Genomic DNA, 16,028 nt, shown 5'->3' on the forward strand with positions numbered 1-16,028 from the left:
AGAGAGAGAGAGAGAGAGAGAGAGAGAGAGAGAGAGAGAGAGAGAGAGAGAGAGAGAGAGAAACATTCATGCTGGAGTCTCCCTGACACAGTGTATACATAAATGCAGACAGACCCAGGGTCTCTAACAATTAGACTTGAAGCCCCTGGCAGTATGTGCACTGAAATCGGATACAAGACACAGGCAGAGTTGGTTACCCTCCCTGATACAGACTACAAGCCATTTGTTGTCTTGCCCTTGATACACACACACACACACACACACACACACACACACACACACACACACACACACACATCTAGTTTCCCACTCTTCCCCACAGAACTCCTGTGCCCACAACCCACTTTTTTCCTTACATACCCTCTCTAACAGAGACCCGGTCCTGGCAGGCAGGCCGGGCGCTCTGCCCTGACAGTCACACCCATCCCCGCAGCCCCCCTTTGGCACACAGGATCCCCACCGCTGACGACCCCGCCCCGGTCGGGGCCCACCTCCCTCCGCCGGCCTCTGCTCTTGCTCGGTTGGCCTTACCCGCTGTCAAGTTCCAGCTCCAGCAGGGACTGAGTCCTCTCTGAGTTGCAGTGCAGGCACCACATGACGGCCGCCGCAGGAGCGGCCCGGGCCGGCGCCCGGGGACCCAGGCCGAGCCGCGCGTCCGCGACTCCCACCGCGGCCGCCGGACCTCGGACCCGATCCCCGACGACCCGTCCACCCACCACTAGCCCTCTCCTGTCCCTCCGGCCTGCGCCCGTGGGTTCACGCAGCACTACGTCCCGGAGTCCAAATGCCGGCCCTGAGCGACCCTCCTGCCGCCGCCTGCCTGGCGTAGCGCAAGTCCGGCCCGAGGAATGTGGTCGGGAGGGGGCGGGGCCACCGGGCGGGGGTGGGGCTCTTTGGGAGGCGGGGCCAGAGCCGTGAGTTCCGGGAGGAGCGCAGATTCTGCTCTTGTCAGGGCAGCAGAAGAGTCTCAGGCTTGCAGCACCGGGTGCGGGACTGCAAGCCCTCGTCTTCCCTAAGTGTAAGCGCAACAGGTAAGAGCGCGCCGAAAACCTCAATCTGAGCCAATCCTGGCTTCAGCATACAAAACTTTGCACCCCCAAACAGAGGAGCAACAAGTCGTTCCAGGGCTCCGACGCGCCTGCCCCAGATCTGGTGGAAAGTAATTTGCTTCTCGCCAAACATACCCACACACCCTTTGCCGCCAGTGACATGCTAGAAGCAATAACGAACAGAATCGTAGGGGGCTTTACTGGTACCCAGACCAGTGGGCAGCATTGTGAAGTGTTATCTCAGGCCCCATTCAATGATAAGGAGACTGAAGCTGAGGACCCTCCCTTGCCCTCTCCTTCCCCATCTACAAGCTCTCACAGCTTGCTGATCGATGGCATTGTCTATACTTAACTCATTTATTACACACAAAGCAGGCAAGGTGCCCGGTACCAACACTGGTAGAATGGCCACATATACAAGGAGAGAGCAAGAAGATAGACACAAATCAAACACCCACCCTGAACACCCCACCAGCAAGGGGGCAGAGGGGAGTGCAGAGGTTGCAGAAGCGAATGTGGGAACATCTTGTACACATCCATTGGCAGTGTTAAAAATACACAGGCTGTACAAGGTGACACGAGTCTGTGTAATCCCAGAACCTAGGAGACTGAGTCAGGAGATCCTGAGTTCAAGACCAACCTGGTGAGACCTAGATCAAAAGGTCTTAGAGGGGGAAGAAATACTTGCATTTTGACAACTGCATACTGATAATACTCCATCTCCCAGAAAGAATTCTTGCTCATCAGTAGGAAGACTAATTTTCAGCAAAAGGCAAAGGATGAAAATGAGCATTTCTGCCAAGCATATCTAACCAATGACCAAGGCGAACCCTGAAAGATGCCTGAAAGACAAGTGTGAAGCAGTACCACACTCCTCATCCACTTTAGAAGGCTACAGAAGTTCCCATGCTCAGACACAGTGGCCATATTTGGCATCCACTTGGCTAGGGTGAGGTATGGAGGTGGCAGGAGACAGGACGGCAATAGCTACTTGTGGGGATGCCAGAAGAAAACTCCAAACTCTGTCCCAGTTGCCCTCTAAAAATAGGTGATACGAATAGAATCGAGAGGGATCCCTCCGGGCCCAGCTTCAGGAACTCAGGGGAAGCAGGCTCCAATCAAGCCATCCAGATCCACCAGGAATCTCAGGCACTCCTCCCAGGTCCAGGGCACACAGCCGACCAGGCTGGTCTTGGCAACAAAGTCTAGGCTGGGATTTAGATGGAGTCAGCTTTCCCCGGTGAGCAAGTGGTGTGGTTGTGGGGTGAGTCTCTGCAAATCAAATGCCTCTATCTCCTGATTTTATCTTCCTGAACACAGTGCATCCCGCTCTTGCCCCAGTGCCTGGCAAATTCATAGCAAATGACTGTGCATGGGAATAAGGAAAGTCCTGGCTGGGAGACATGGAGAATGCTGATTTTTCTGCAGAAATGACTACCCAGACAGAATCAGTTGTTATTCCTCCCATCCTGGCAAATTTTGTAGTCCCCAGAGTCCCAATTTCTTCAAAGTGTTAACTTATCAGACATCTCTACCCTAGCTGATTCAATATCCTGATTAAATTTACCCAGCATTAAGAAGCATGTACCCTGTCCCCAATGAGGGAACACTACAGTAACAAGTATATCTTAATATGGTATTACTAACCCTGGAAAGGTCACAATAATGGGGGCATTTTGGATTAGGCCTTGAGGGGTAAATAGGAGCTTCTCTAAGAGATGTGGGAAGCAACGAAGTCGCAAGAATGTTTAGATCCAGTTTGGGTCTGGGTTTTAGTCCTGAGCTGATTGCTTTGGCCTGTTTTAGATACCATAATCCCAACATATTACCATCCTCTTGGCTTCTGACAGTCTCCCTGCTCTCCATGGCCAAACATGTGACAGCCCAGGCTGTCAGGGTGAAGCCCAGCTCCTCCCTACATCTGGCTGGCTGAGGCTCATGTGGCCTGGCTATAGGCCATCTCTCCAGCACTGCTCCCAATCCCTCCCTCCTGCCTGCCTTGCCAACAGTAAGCAATAGTAAGCTTCTTACAGCTAAGCTTTACTCAGTCCTCCGAACCCCCAGTCTGCCTGGTTCATGACTGAGACTTTGGGGTTCAAATTCCATGTCTCTTCTCCCAGACTAACCCCTCGTCCAAGTCAGAACCTCCCCACTTTGACTCCAGTTTCTCTATTGAGCCTCCCTCCTTAAGTGAGTAAGCTATGTCATAGATGTGAGGAAGAGCTGGCCCTATTCTTCCTGCAGCCACCCTATGCCTACTCTGGGGACCCTGGGTCCCTGGGTACCTAGCAGATACATATATCAAAAGGTTTGGCTGAGATTTAGATCTAGCACATTGTCTGTCTTTGAATTAATAAAGTTTTATTAGAAGGGAGTTGTGCTCATTCACTCAGTTATTGCATTAGCTAACTAAACAGTTGCAAGGGAGACATGTGGCCTGCAAAGCTGTCCAGCCCTTCCCAGAAGAATCTCAAATCCCCACCAGGAGACTCACACTGGCCCTAGCCACTTGGTGAAATTTGTTCATCCAAGCAGACCTTGTGCCTAGGCAGGAACTGCTAGAGTAGACAGCAAACACTGTGGGGGAGACAGCAATGAAATCAACAGACTAGGTCAGGTAGTCTGTGCACATGAGAGCCTAATTCTTATTCTTAGAAATAAATCCTGCAATACTGCCTGACCCATCAATGGAAACTCACACTAAACAGACAGTGGCCATGGCACTGCAAATGCTCTGGCTGCGGCGACAGTGCCAGGGGGTGGAGGGGAGGCATTGGAAGATATATAAGGCCATAGAATAGGCTCTGTTTCATCAGACAGGAGCGTGAGCATGCTTCCATAGGACTGTAAGCACACAGCACTGAGATTGTGCTTGCTTTCTGCTATGCTGGGGATGAACCCAGGATGTGGGACAGGCTAGGCAAGCACTCCACAGCTGAGCTATACCACAGCCCTCCCAGACCACTGTTTACAAGAGACACAAGGAAGAGGTACCAATGGCTGCCATGAAAAGGGGAACTGGGGACCCCAGAGAGTCCTTGGCCCCTGCACCTGAAGTCTGACTGGGACAATGGTGGGAAAGAGCTTCAGAGAGACTTACACTGTCTGACTTCTGATAGTTTTCAAAAACATTAATTTTTTTTTTTAGGTGTGAATGTACGTGTGTGTGGGGATATGTACACATAAGTGCGGGTGCCCTTAGAGACCAGGAGAGGGCATTGGATCCCCTGCAGCTAGAATTACATGTAGGCTGTGGATCACCTGACGTGGGTGCTTCTGAACTCTGGTCCTCTGCAAGAATAAATAGTACAGACTCTTAATGCTGACATATCTCTCCAGCCCAATACTGAAAATTTAAATACTGAAAATTTAAACCATGTTTATTACTTTGTAAAAACCTTAGCACAGCAAAGAAGTCAGTAAAAGACGTTGTGCTGCAAAGGACTAAAGCAATGCTACTTGATTTAGCGACCTCAAGAAAGGTCTTCAAGTCCACCAGAGCTGGTCCACAGAAACCCTGCACACAGAGCTGCTCTGAGGCTCTCTCTCACCTGGATGTACCTTGCAGTAGGCCAGGAAGATCACCTGGAGCTTCTCCACAGAATCAAGCTGCTGGCCCCTGCCTGCTAATCATTAACACATGACTGACCACTCTGCTGGAAACTTCCTATCCCAGCCAGGCTCTGTGCTGAGCAGGGAAGCTCAGTGGCCATTCATTCCAAGCTGCAAACAAACCCTCCTGTGTGAACAGGGAAACTTAGGAGCATGTGGGTATGTGCCAGACACTGTCACTGAAACAGGCTTTTGGCCACACTCTCCACCAGTATCACACTGCCTTGGTAGCACAGTCAGGGAGTACAGCTTAGTCGTGTGACTTGGCTGCAGTGAAGAAGGTCTACAGAGCCAGGCTGAGTGGGCTGCGGCTATGGTCCCAGGTCGAGGAAGGAAGATTGCTTGTACCTTTGAATCTGAGACCAGCCTGGGCCATGACATGAGATCCTATTTCAAAACCAAACAGATAGAAACCACCCAAACTGGGAGAAACAGAACAGAGACAGACCCGGAGGTCTGAGGTGTGACCTCTGGGGAGTGAGGTGATGTGTGCCCAGGACAAACAGGTAAACAAAGGTCTTTCTAAGAGGGACCAACTTCCCATTTCAAACTTGGATCAGTTTTCACAGAACCCTACAGCTAGGGCTTCCCCTTTACTCCCTAAGAAAGGTAAACAGGATGAATTTGGGAGTAAGGGGAACCTCAGGGGCTCTTGATCTGCAGCCTTTAAAGTTTAAAAGAACACACAGGATGGCCCTGCACTAGGATCTGAGGAAAACAACCTGGGCACCAGAAGGGCTTTCCTGCATGAACAGAGACCAAGATGGTCCTTCTTTCAGGATCTCCTTAGACGCTTGTGCATTTCCGGGTCCCCAGTGCCCACTACTACCCTTCACACATTAGTGTAAGAAGGTGATGGTAGAGACCCTGTGTGACCCATATCCTTCATGTACCTGTGAGCAGACCCCACCTTCCTAGCCTGGGGGTGTGGGCTTGAGGCTTCAGAAGTCTTTGTCCAAGGGCAAACGATATGGTTCAAGGCTAGTCTTCCTGCTGGACCAGGGGCCCAAGATTCGCTATCTCTGTCAGCCACCAGCTGTCCTTTTTACAGACACATACACACACGCATGCACACACACACGCTAGCCACATTGCCTGGCACACTTCAGCAAAAGCCCTCATTTTAGCTCCGTGTCCCTCGTGGGAGAGTGGTAGAAGGGTGCAACAACAGGGGGTGCTACAACAGGTCTTCAGAGAAAGTATAGGATGACCATAACTACCCCAGCCTCACCACATTGCTCAGGCCCATAGCATCTTCAACCCAAAGGTTCCTGTGAGGGTAGTGGTGACCATATTGCACATAGCCAGGGCCAGTACAAGGTTGCACCCTGGTGCCTGAAGCTCCTCCCCTCTTCCACCCTTACTTTCCAGAGGGCAAGAACTCAAAAGCAGCCAACATGCTAAGTGAATAAGCATCCCTTTCTAACCTGGCTGCTTCCTACAGTAGTGATGCTCATAGCTTGAGGACCCAACAGTTCTGGTACGGTCCAAAGCACCATGGTTTAGTGTGTGATCTTGGGTCTTGGACAGGTTCGGTCTCTTCCCTCCCTTCCTCCCAGGCTCTCCTCTTCTTCAAAAAGAACTGTTACCTCTTAAGTCGCACTTTACAGAAGCCATCAGACTGAATCCTCAGCAAGCTTTCATTTCACAGATAAACTGAGACACGAGAGCTGGAGAAAGTTACCTAAGGACACACAGCTAGTGCCTGGTTGATAAGCTAGGTACACCTGGCTCCCAATCATGAACTTAACCATGAAACTAGACCCCAGGTATTAATTGGTTGCAGGCCCTGGACTAAATGTACAATGACCCAGAGGAAAGAAGAGTTCTGGTCTTGGCAGAGTTAAAAACAAAAGTGAATGAAGAATTTGAACCCATGGCTGGTGTACCAATTCTGTGCTTGCTAAATGTGTCATTGAGACTTCATAGCTGGGTTATGGAATGAATGAATGAATGAATGAGCTCACCCTGATCCAAAATCACCCTGCTTAGCACTTGCCTACTGATGGTCACTTCCACCAGAGTGATGTTCTGAAACTGTTGGCTCATCCTGTCCCTGGTCTATAGTAGGTGATCAATTAAATATTGTTGAGCCATTCCTTCACCCCTCTGGGCTCCACAGATTCTAGAAAAGCCAGAGGAAACTTAAAGTGCTGGTCCTGTGTGCAGTGTGCTAAGAGGCCCAACATGAAAAGAAATATTCTGGTTGAAGTTTATAAACAAGACAAAATAAACTGACACCATGGCCACTGTAGGCATGAATTTTTTTACTTCCAGTTTCACCTAAACAAGAGTTCACCTGCCTATTAAAGCAGGCAGAGAAATCGAGGGGACCTAGCACAACCTATCTGAAGGCTGCAAGGGCTTGTCCTCCTGCAGACCAGCCTACTTGATTTCCCCACTTCAGGGGCCATGGCAGAGCAGGCCCGTTTATTCCTAAGCACTGAATTCACGGCCAAGAGCAGCTGGCTGGGTGGTGCCAGGCCTGGGCCTGGCGGCTTCAGCTTAATGAATAGATGTGTTCCTTTATAACAAGGGCTGGGGTGCCTGCCTGGCAAATGGATGCCATTAAGGGCTCCTGAGACACCAGCCACTCTTAAGTGGGTTAACATTCCCCCCTGCAATCTTCTCTGTGTAATTGATTTAAACAACACCTTCTTTTGTCCCAGTGGGAAGACTTCGACCAGTGGGACCCTAGCACACTGGCTGGGAATGACAGAGGTAGCATCCTGGAAGGGTGGAGATATATTTGGTATGAACATGAAAACTGATCATGGACACTGACTGCCGCGGCATTATTTCCACCTGCTCCAAGGCATGCAGTGCCTAGGCACCTCAGGACGCTGAGACAGGCCTGCCCCCAGGAGGCTTAGGATGGCCTGGGTGAGAGGGTTGAGATAATGCATAGTTTTTGGTGTCATCCAGTTCTTGGACTTCACATAAGCCTGACAGCAATTCTACAACATGGGGCTTGTTTTCCAATGTGATCACAGAGGTCTTGGCACCCAGAGGGTGAGTTTCCTCTGAAGAAACACAGCTTTAAGTGATGGAGCCACCTCAAGCCAGTAAGGTGAGTCACACATGTGTGCTGAGTGGCAGCCTCGGCAGGGGGGCACCTCATCCCCAGGTGAATGCTCCCCACAGTGATAATGCAGCTGCCCAGCTACCACCGGCATTGTCTTTGTTGAAAGTCAGTTTAACAGCTCTCCTCAAGCAATCCGCAGCATGAAGTGCATGTTCACATGCCAAAAAATCAACAAAACCAGACACTGCTGCAGAAGCCTGCTCCGTCTTCTATAGCCTGGAGATAGGCAAGTCGGGGAGAACCCAGCTGACAGGAGGCTGCTCAAGCAATCCAACAGAAGGATGCTTTTCACACCTGTAAGGGATTGGCCTTCAAGAAATCTTGCTAAAAAAAAAGGAAGCTGCGGAGTGCTGTGTTTGAGATAGAAAAAATGGAGCTGGGGTGATGCTCAGAGGTGGAGCATCTGCTTAGCATGCACAGGGCTGGGGGTTCCACGTACAGCTTGGCAGGAAGAAAACAGAAAGAGGTGTGTGTGCGTGCTTGGGTATGCACACTGGACAGTGGCCACCCCCGTTAAGGAGAATGTGGCACAGGTGGGCACTTCATGCTCATGTGCATGCTCTGATAGCTGCAGAACATATAATAATGTCACTATGCATGTAAACAAGAAAAGTAACTGAACCTTTTGGGTGACAGGCACTTGAAGATGTTGGCTCTGATAAATACCTTGTTCTCGAAACACCCAGAAGGGTTGAGGGGGCAGTGGAAGGAGAGTGACTCCTCCAGAGTGTCCCTCTGGTATGGAGTCTGTGGCCCACCTGGAAGCTCACCTGTGGCCTGAATCTCACACTGTCAGCACTCTGCTCTGTAAGCAGTGGAAATCTGAGCACCATACCATGCATTATAAGAAACGCCACAGTCAAGTCCAGTCAAAGATTCAGTCAGGTCTGCCCAAGGCAAGTGAGGAGGTTGCCAGGGACCAGGCAAGGGAGAGGCCTCCACAGCCCATATCCACTGTAGAGACGAATTGGGCTCTGCCCCAGCCCCCTGCTGCCCCCTGCAGGCCAAGCAGGAGCAGCACTCAATGCCCCAGACGCTCTACTACCCCAGACAGCAGTACTGGTTTGAGCTGTGTTGTCCCTGAAACACTTCCAGCACGCACTTGAATTTACGGAGAAATGGAGACCCTAGAAAGCCAAACTGATTGCCTCAAGGCCGTTCAGCCAGTGTGACAGAGCTGGAATTTAACTACAGGCCTGCTGCTGGCTAGAAAGAAATCTCAGTAACTTTGTAGTCTGTGGTGGGCCTTGGGCTAGTGAGAGAGCCCCCCACCCCCGAATATACTAAGGAGCCCCTCAGCTCCTGCAGCCAGCATCTTCCAAGTGACACAACCCACAGTTCCTCTGGTCTCTAGCAATTTTCATAATCAACTGTAATTTATGTTCAATGGCAAAGATAGCCAGGGCTGGACACCTGGGGTGCTGGGAAGGCAATTTATTCTTTCTAGCAGTGTTTGCTCAGCTTGCTAGCCACCAGCTGCGTAACCTCAGAGACTATTACCCTGGTTACTGGTAATTCACACTGAGTACACCATACAGTCAGGGGAGAGGCTGGGCTGCATTGTCTTCCTGATCCCATATGATTCCACCCTTTGAAGACACTGAGAGGAGCTGCACAACAGAACCACCCTGGCTATCTAGCCTGCCACCCACCATCCCACAGGACTGGGACAAAGGCTACTTTCCAGTGCATTTTCTCTTTAGTGGCCAGTCAACTATATACCGTTGCTCCCAGGGTGCCCTGCTGTGTGGTTGGGCTTGCATGGGTAACCATCTGCCTTCCACACCTTGGATGAAAATTGAACCAGCAGAGCCAGTACTGCCATCCTGGCACATTTTCTAGGGTGAGTACTCCCCCAGAAGACTCAGAGTAACTATGACTTTCTAAATACTGGACAAATGGAGGAGACTCAGACAAGCCAGAACATCTGCAGAAGACCCAGCCACCTAAGAGCTACAAGCACCTCCATGGCAGGGCTGGGGCTGCCTGGGTCTTCTGGCCACAGGCTTACCTCTTGATATGGGAACAAGCAAGAGTGACCATGGAGGAGGCATGAGGAATGGAGTAGGTTTGTTGGCAGTGGCAACAGGCCTGGGGCCCCTTGGAAGGAGCTGCCTTCTTCCTGGGGGGCATGTGGTACCTTCTGAACCATGGGTCAAGGATATCTCTGCAGCATCTCAAATTCAGACAAAAGGAATAATAAACAAAGCCAAAAGGAACTACAGCTATGGCTCCAGGGCAAAACACGTGTGTGTGTGTGTGTGTGTGTGTGTGTGTGTGTGTGTGTGTGTTCTCCAAGAGCAACAACAACAAACAAAACAATAAAACCAAAGCTAAGGTATCTAAATGCTTATGAGCTTATGACATGTGACCTTAGCTAATCTTGACCATATCCCCATTCAACTGGCAATGGAGGCAGAGGTTAATTCCCTTGCTCAGGGTCATCTAGCTGGTTTAGGCAGCACTGGACAGGACATCCAGGCTCTAGAGCAGCAAATAAGGCTTGTTTATGTACCTGGGAAGCTGGGGCAAAGGCTCTGGTGCAGGACAAAGCTCTTCTGGAAAATGATGGGAAGACCGAAACAGGAGATGAGGGGAAAGAAAAACAAGCAATGTCTCTCACCCCCACCCCCTGCGCCTTCCTTTTATGTGTGGTGGGGCTCAGAGACCCATTGTCATCCCTGTTTTGCCCCAGCAGATCTATTTCAGGTGGATTTCAACCACAGAGAAGCAGGGTGGGAGTCAACGAAGTAAAGGAGCAAACAAGGCCACATGCTACTCCAAGGGCTGCTCTGGAGCGAGGCTACGTGGACTACAGCCACCAAGAGGGCTATCTGGCATCTGCCAGCCCTGCTTTTGATTCCTGGCTCTGCTGTCTTCTAGCTGTACAATGTGGGCAAATTAAGGACCTCTCTGAACCTCAAACCCTTTCTATATAAAAGATAATAATGCCTACGTCCTCGGGCCAAGCGAGAACAGCAGGCCAAAGAAAGATAAGGGCAGTAAAGCTTATATATACTAGCATACATAAACATGGAAGTGGAATACGACACGAGAATCTGAGCCATGATGGGCAAAGTCTAGAGGAGAGAGCCAGGTCGCTGGAAACTACAAGCTTTTCTGTAGTCCCCAACGCGGAGGAACCAGGGGGATGGGACATCCCCCAGTGTCCTCTAGTATATTTTGAAGACTTAACCATGTAAGTTAACATGTAAGTTACATGTTTCCCATGTTAGTGGGGAACACAAGGCTTGAATAAAGGGTTCTCATATGGAGCTGTTCTCCTCCACGCCCTCTTCTTGCACACACTCAGAAGCCAGGCACAGAACCAGGAACCAGCTCTAGACAGTAACCTCCAACCACTGACCACCAGGTGGCAGCCTCATTGGCACCCTGAGCCTGGGAGGTCACACTTCAGACCTGCTCTCACCTTTCCCAAGGGGACATACAGGTCTCTGACTTCTGATATTGCCTGCAGGGCCTCCTACATAGGAGATCCTGAGACTCCAGGCCAGCAGCTGGCACTGGGGGCATGGGTAGCTCTGAGCCAAAATGGCCTGGCTCAGCTCAGCTGGACTGAGGACTCCATCACATATCTGGAACTACCCCTGAGTGTCTAGCCACCTGCCTAGTCTCAGGAACCTGGTACTGAGTCATGGTTGGGCTCTCTGAGTGGCTGAGCATTATCTGGCTGTAATTCCCACATTCCTGTTTGTCCCATGTTGAAACAATTATCAGCTGTCCTTTCCCTAGCATGTATTTATAATCTTTTTCCAATACAGACAAGTGACACTTGAACTTTTCAGTCTTAAGCTCTTTTTTTTTTTTAACCACTGATTTTGCCCAGGCTAGCCTTGAATGCACGACAATCCTATTGCCTCAGACTCCCAAGTGTTAGGATTATAGGCTTGTACCATGATGCCTGTCTTTCTTTTCACTCTTTTTTGAGGATCTGCAACTTGTTCACGAGGGCTATAGCTACCAATATTTGCCGTATCAAAAATTGAGAGCCACCCTTTCAGCACACAAAGACAACAGTACCATTCCATCAGTCAGCACAGCATTCGGCCTCTAGAAAATTCCACCAAGAGAAAATGAAGTGAAACAGACAGACGGCAGCTATTCCAAAAGTGAACTGAACTTATTAACTCTTGGGATCACACTCGAAAACATGGCTGGCCAAGACTCTTCTTTGCTTTAACCAAGCCCATGTGGCCTTACTTATTCCCAGGCCCCACAGACACTTAGATCCGACCCTGTCTAGAAAGGGGTGAGTGTGCTCTGGATCTCTACGCAGAATCAGTGGAGCATCCCCCACTCATCTCACTCACCCCAATCACACCACAACCTGAGCCTCTGGCGTGCACGGTATGTGCCCCTGCGAGGTGCTTTAGGAACCTCAGATTCAACCCAAATGTGCTCAGCTTGCAAGAGGCAGGGCTGAGGTGCTGAACCAGGCACCCTAATACTGCATTGAGGGAGGCCCTGACCATGGTCACCAAGTTTTCCAGCAGGGATGGCCATCTGTCCTTTCTGTGCATAGACAGAATGACATGGCTCTATTTAGCACTCCCTGCCTGATACCTGCCCACTCATTGGGGCACCCTGCTTTCTCCTGTAACCAGAATTTCATCTCGAAGTCTACAAAGCTGGGATCTGAACCCGGTCACTCGACTCTAGATGCTGAGCTATGCTGCCTGCAAAAGAGGGATTCTATCGGTTATCTCTAGGTTAGGTCTGGGCAAATTTATATTGGCTTAGAAGACAGCCAGGGCACAGCTGGTAGAACAATTCTCAGAGGGGATAAAAGATGGGGTACCAATAACTGCATTTGGGGCCCGGGTATCATGTGTGGGTGAGGGGCAGAGAAGCCTAGCCAGTCAGGAGAGGCCTGCTAGGTCAGACCACCCACCACCGCTGGAGGCTGGTGCCACCTGCTGTCTCGCTGCGAAACTGCAGCCTGGCTGGCCCAGCCTGGAGACTGTGACTGAGCCCAGAGATGCATGCAGCCTAGGGCCCAATGAATCCCAAGCCCACCTTCATGTCTCAGCTCCTTTGGGGAGATATATGTTAGCTATCTTCTCATAGGTCCCTGGTCATTTTCCTGGTGACCTTTGGGGGAACATAACCCTTTCTCTGGATAACAGTCAGCTGCCTGTGTACTTGCCCCTAGGCTCAGCACAGATTTAGGGCTACTGGTTGTTAGCAAGCTTTTGTGTCCCTGTCTGTATTGTCACACCTTCATAAATACATCCTTGGAACAGGCTCAGAAGCAAGAGGGCTTTTGCATGTTCATGGCTGGCATCTCCATCAATGCAGATGTGTCTGAACCAGATGCACAGCCAGGAAGGGCAAAAATGAGATGCTGCTGAGATCTGCACATCTTTTTTTGACCAGAGTTCATAAGGCACTTTCCCAGGGTTCTTTGGTGAAGACTCAAAGGCCCTATTCTGGTGAATGCAGACCTCAGGCCCAGAGCGGAGTGCAGGCCTCCAACTGTCCTTGTGTGGGTGCACAAACAGCATTTCAACAGTGGAAGAGTTTGAGGATCTGGCCCACTGAATGGCTGAGAGTTCTGGTCCCTGCTCCCTCCCCAGGCCAACAGTGGCTATTGCTTTCTTGGAGGAAGCAGGGAAAACAGGTGAGGGCCAACAAATATATATGACCTATGGCCCCATGCAGTCACCTGCTACCTTCCCTTCTTAGATCTGAGGTGAGATAAAGCCATTCCCCAGCCCTCTGGGAGAGGTGGAAATGGACAGCGGTAGGAAGCTTGCAGGTCTAGATGTCACTAAGGCCAGGCTTAGCTTTGCCTTCAGTCTCTTCTTGGTGTGCCACAAAAACCTATAAGGTATTTAGTTGTAACTGTTGAAGGCAAATCACCCCCACTCCCACATCACAGATCTTAGTCCTAGTGCCTCAGGTGGCATGTGCTTGCTTGGTTCCGCAAGAGGACACAGCCTCCACTGATTCCTGCAGCTGCCACCCAGCCTGGGCTCCCCACTGAGTCAGGAGCATGGAGGACAGTTGCCAGAGCTGGCTCAAGGTCACACAGTGGCCAGCTGGCAGCCAGGCTGGGCATGAGCCAGGTTCCTAGGCCTCATCCCCACCCCCACTCTAAACTCAGAATCAGCTGGTGGTGGGGTAGGGGGCTAGTCTCTGCCCGGGGCCTTACTGGGTACAGAGGAGCCGTTCTTCCTGCCCACAATTCCTGCTGTTTGCCCCGTGCCAGGCTGCAGCCTCCCTCCAGCCCCGCTTATGAGGACAATCTGGTGCCAGAGTTGACAATCTGCATGCCTGCTGGAGGGAGGTGGCTGCCAGGGGCCCAGTTCACAACGAGCTGCCAGAGGTCCTTTAAAAAAATACACCCAAGGTGACAGATCACTATATACCTGACAGGCACCCCAAAATGCTGTTCGGACTCGCTCGGGGGAGGGGCACATACACTCTCTTCTGTACACTCTTCCAGGGTGGAGTTCTTGACCATGATCTGAACTTCTAGCAAGCACTGGGTCACCAGACATGCACACAACACAGAAAGTCCCAGAAGGAAAGGGATGGATGGGCCCTAAGAACCCTAGAAGACTAAGTGGATCTCAGTTATCCAACGCCAGTGACGACAGAGCCTAGATTTACGGAATGCGAGGGGTGTGGGGTCTCGGCACATTCTTCACCACAGCATTTCAGAGTCCCTGAGTAAGTAACAAATGCTAACCGTAGGCACCACTGTGACCCCTATGGTACAACAAACACCAAGTCAATCACAACAGCTGTGGCTAACTGCACATTGTGGGGAGGGCGTTCATGGCTGAATGGCATTCAAGGTGCTGGCTTTTCCCTGACTTCCTTCCCAAAACCTTGGGTTCTCTGCACCAGAGGAACTGCCCCCTTTGTCATACAACCCAGGAAACCCACTGAGGACCAGCAGCAGAGCCTGTAACATCCAGGACCCTGTGGGCGGGCCACTGAAATGCTGGGAGGGGCTGGGTGCAGAAGAGTATCTTGGAGACTTGGTTTCCATATCTGTGAAATGGGTGGGTCTTCCCCACTTTGTAAGGTAAGAGAAGGGTTGTTGATATAACTGGTCCTCAGCTCTTCCTCTCCTCTTATGGAGATGAAATGAAGGCTGTTTATCTCCAGTGGGCTATGTCCTATCAGGCCAGGAACTGACTGCTGGCCCAGGAGGGACTCCAGACTCTGACTCTCTCCCAGGGAAAAGGACACATTTGGAAAGAGGGGTTGGTGGGTAGATATCCTGTGCTGTGTGCAAGCTCCAGCAGGCACTAAGACCAGGCGAGAAAGTGCTGAGGGCCAGAGTCTGTGAGTCACCTCCCAGCTCCCCAAACACTTAAATAAAAAGAGCCTGGGATGGGTATTTCAGTTTCTAGATAGCACCAAGATCTGGGCGGGGCATCAGTTTTCCTTACCTGGGTTCAGTGCTGGGTGGAGCCTCTTGCTGAAAGGTGGCCACAGTAGCCTCTGAGGAGCCTCTGTGCCCACGCAGTGGAGGTTTCCCAGCCCTCTGCCCAGTCAGAAGCCAGAACGGGTCAAACCCTGAGCCCCTGCTTAATCCACCAGTGCCAGAGTCAGCGCTGGCTGGACATGTGACCCAAGGCCCCAGGACCTGTTTGGCAGGAGCAGCAGCTGGTGGGGTGGGGCGGGGAGGGGCAGTGTCTGCCCTCTGGTTGCTTCTGGCCATTTTTCCCTGCAGGGACCTGTGGCCTAGAGCCTGCAGCTGGTTCTGGGACCCCAGGGAGGGCAGGGACACAGAGTGGAGATTGAGTACAGAGAATGCCTTACCCAGAGGTGCCGACCTGCCTGGGAGGAATCTGCGAGGGGGACCTCACTGCATCTGTTCCATGTGTGAAAGGTGGATTGTGGGTAGGAATGAATTCCTCAGATGTGTGAGGTCATCAAGAAGATGGGAACGGAGAGTTAAGGAGGAACTGAAACCATAAAGTCCCTCCCAAGGCTCCAACAGAGGGGACAAAGGGAGTGGGAGAGGGACAGACAGACCGAGGGGTACAACTGAAGGATTAGAACCAGAATTTCCCAAATTCCTACTCAACAAATCCAGGAGGAAATGAAAACACTAAGATGGGGTTGACTTCAAAAGGCTTTTCGCCACAGAGAGGTGACAGAGTAAGAGACAAAACACACCTAATGGGGCAGAACCCACGTTCCTTATTGTTTCTGTCTGACAGGAACGGGAACAGGTACGACCCTCCTTGCAGACTTGTTTCTGACAGGAACGGGAACAGGTACGACCCTCCTTGCAGACT

The 16,028-nt window shown here is 51.1% G+C and overlaps 1 protein-coding gene across 10 annotated transcripts in view; it reads right to left on the bottom strand.

Moving 5' to 3' along the window:
* The window catches only part of Iqsec1 (IQ motif and Sec7 domain 1), a 329,466-nt gene that overhangs the window by 53,643 nt on the left and 259,795 nt on the right, over nucleotides 1–16,028 (bottom strand). The window contains exon 1 of one of the 10 annotated variants that reach the window (XM_013352979.2): nucleotides 532–701. The exons of 8 other annotated variants lie outside the window; for them this stretch is intronic. In XM_013352979.2, the coding sequence (XP_013208433.1) occupies nucleotides 532–596 (65 nt within the window). In that variant the 5' untranslated portion in view covers nucleotides 597–701. Of the gene's footprint in view, nucleotides 1–531; nucleotides 702–16,028 lie in introns of those variants that run through there. One more of the 10 variants, XM_005364877.3, reaches the window with a different exon arrangement.

Source organism: Microtus ochrogaster, unplaced genomic scaffold, assembly GCF_000317375.1.
Source record: "Microtus ochrogaster isolate Prairie Vole_2 unplaced genomic scaffold, MicOch1.0 UNK1, whole genome shotgun sequence".
Classification (NCBI taxonomy): Eukaryota; Metazoa; Chordata; class Mammalia; order Rodentia; family Cricetidae; genus Microtus; species Microtus ochrogaster.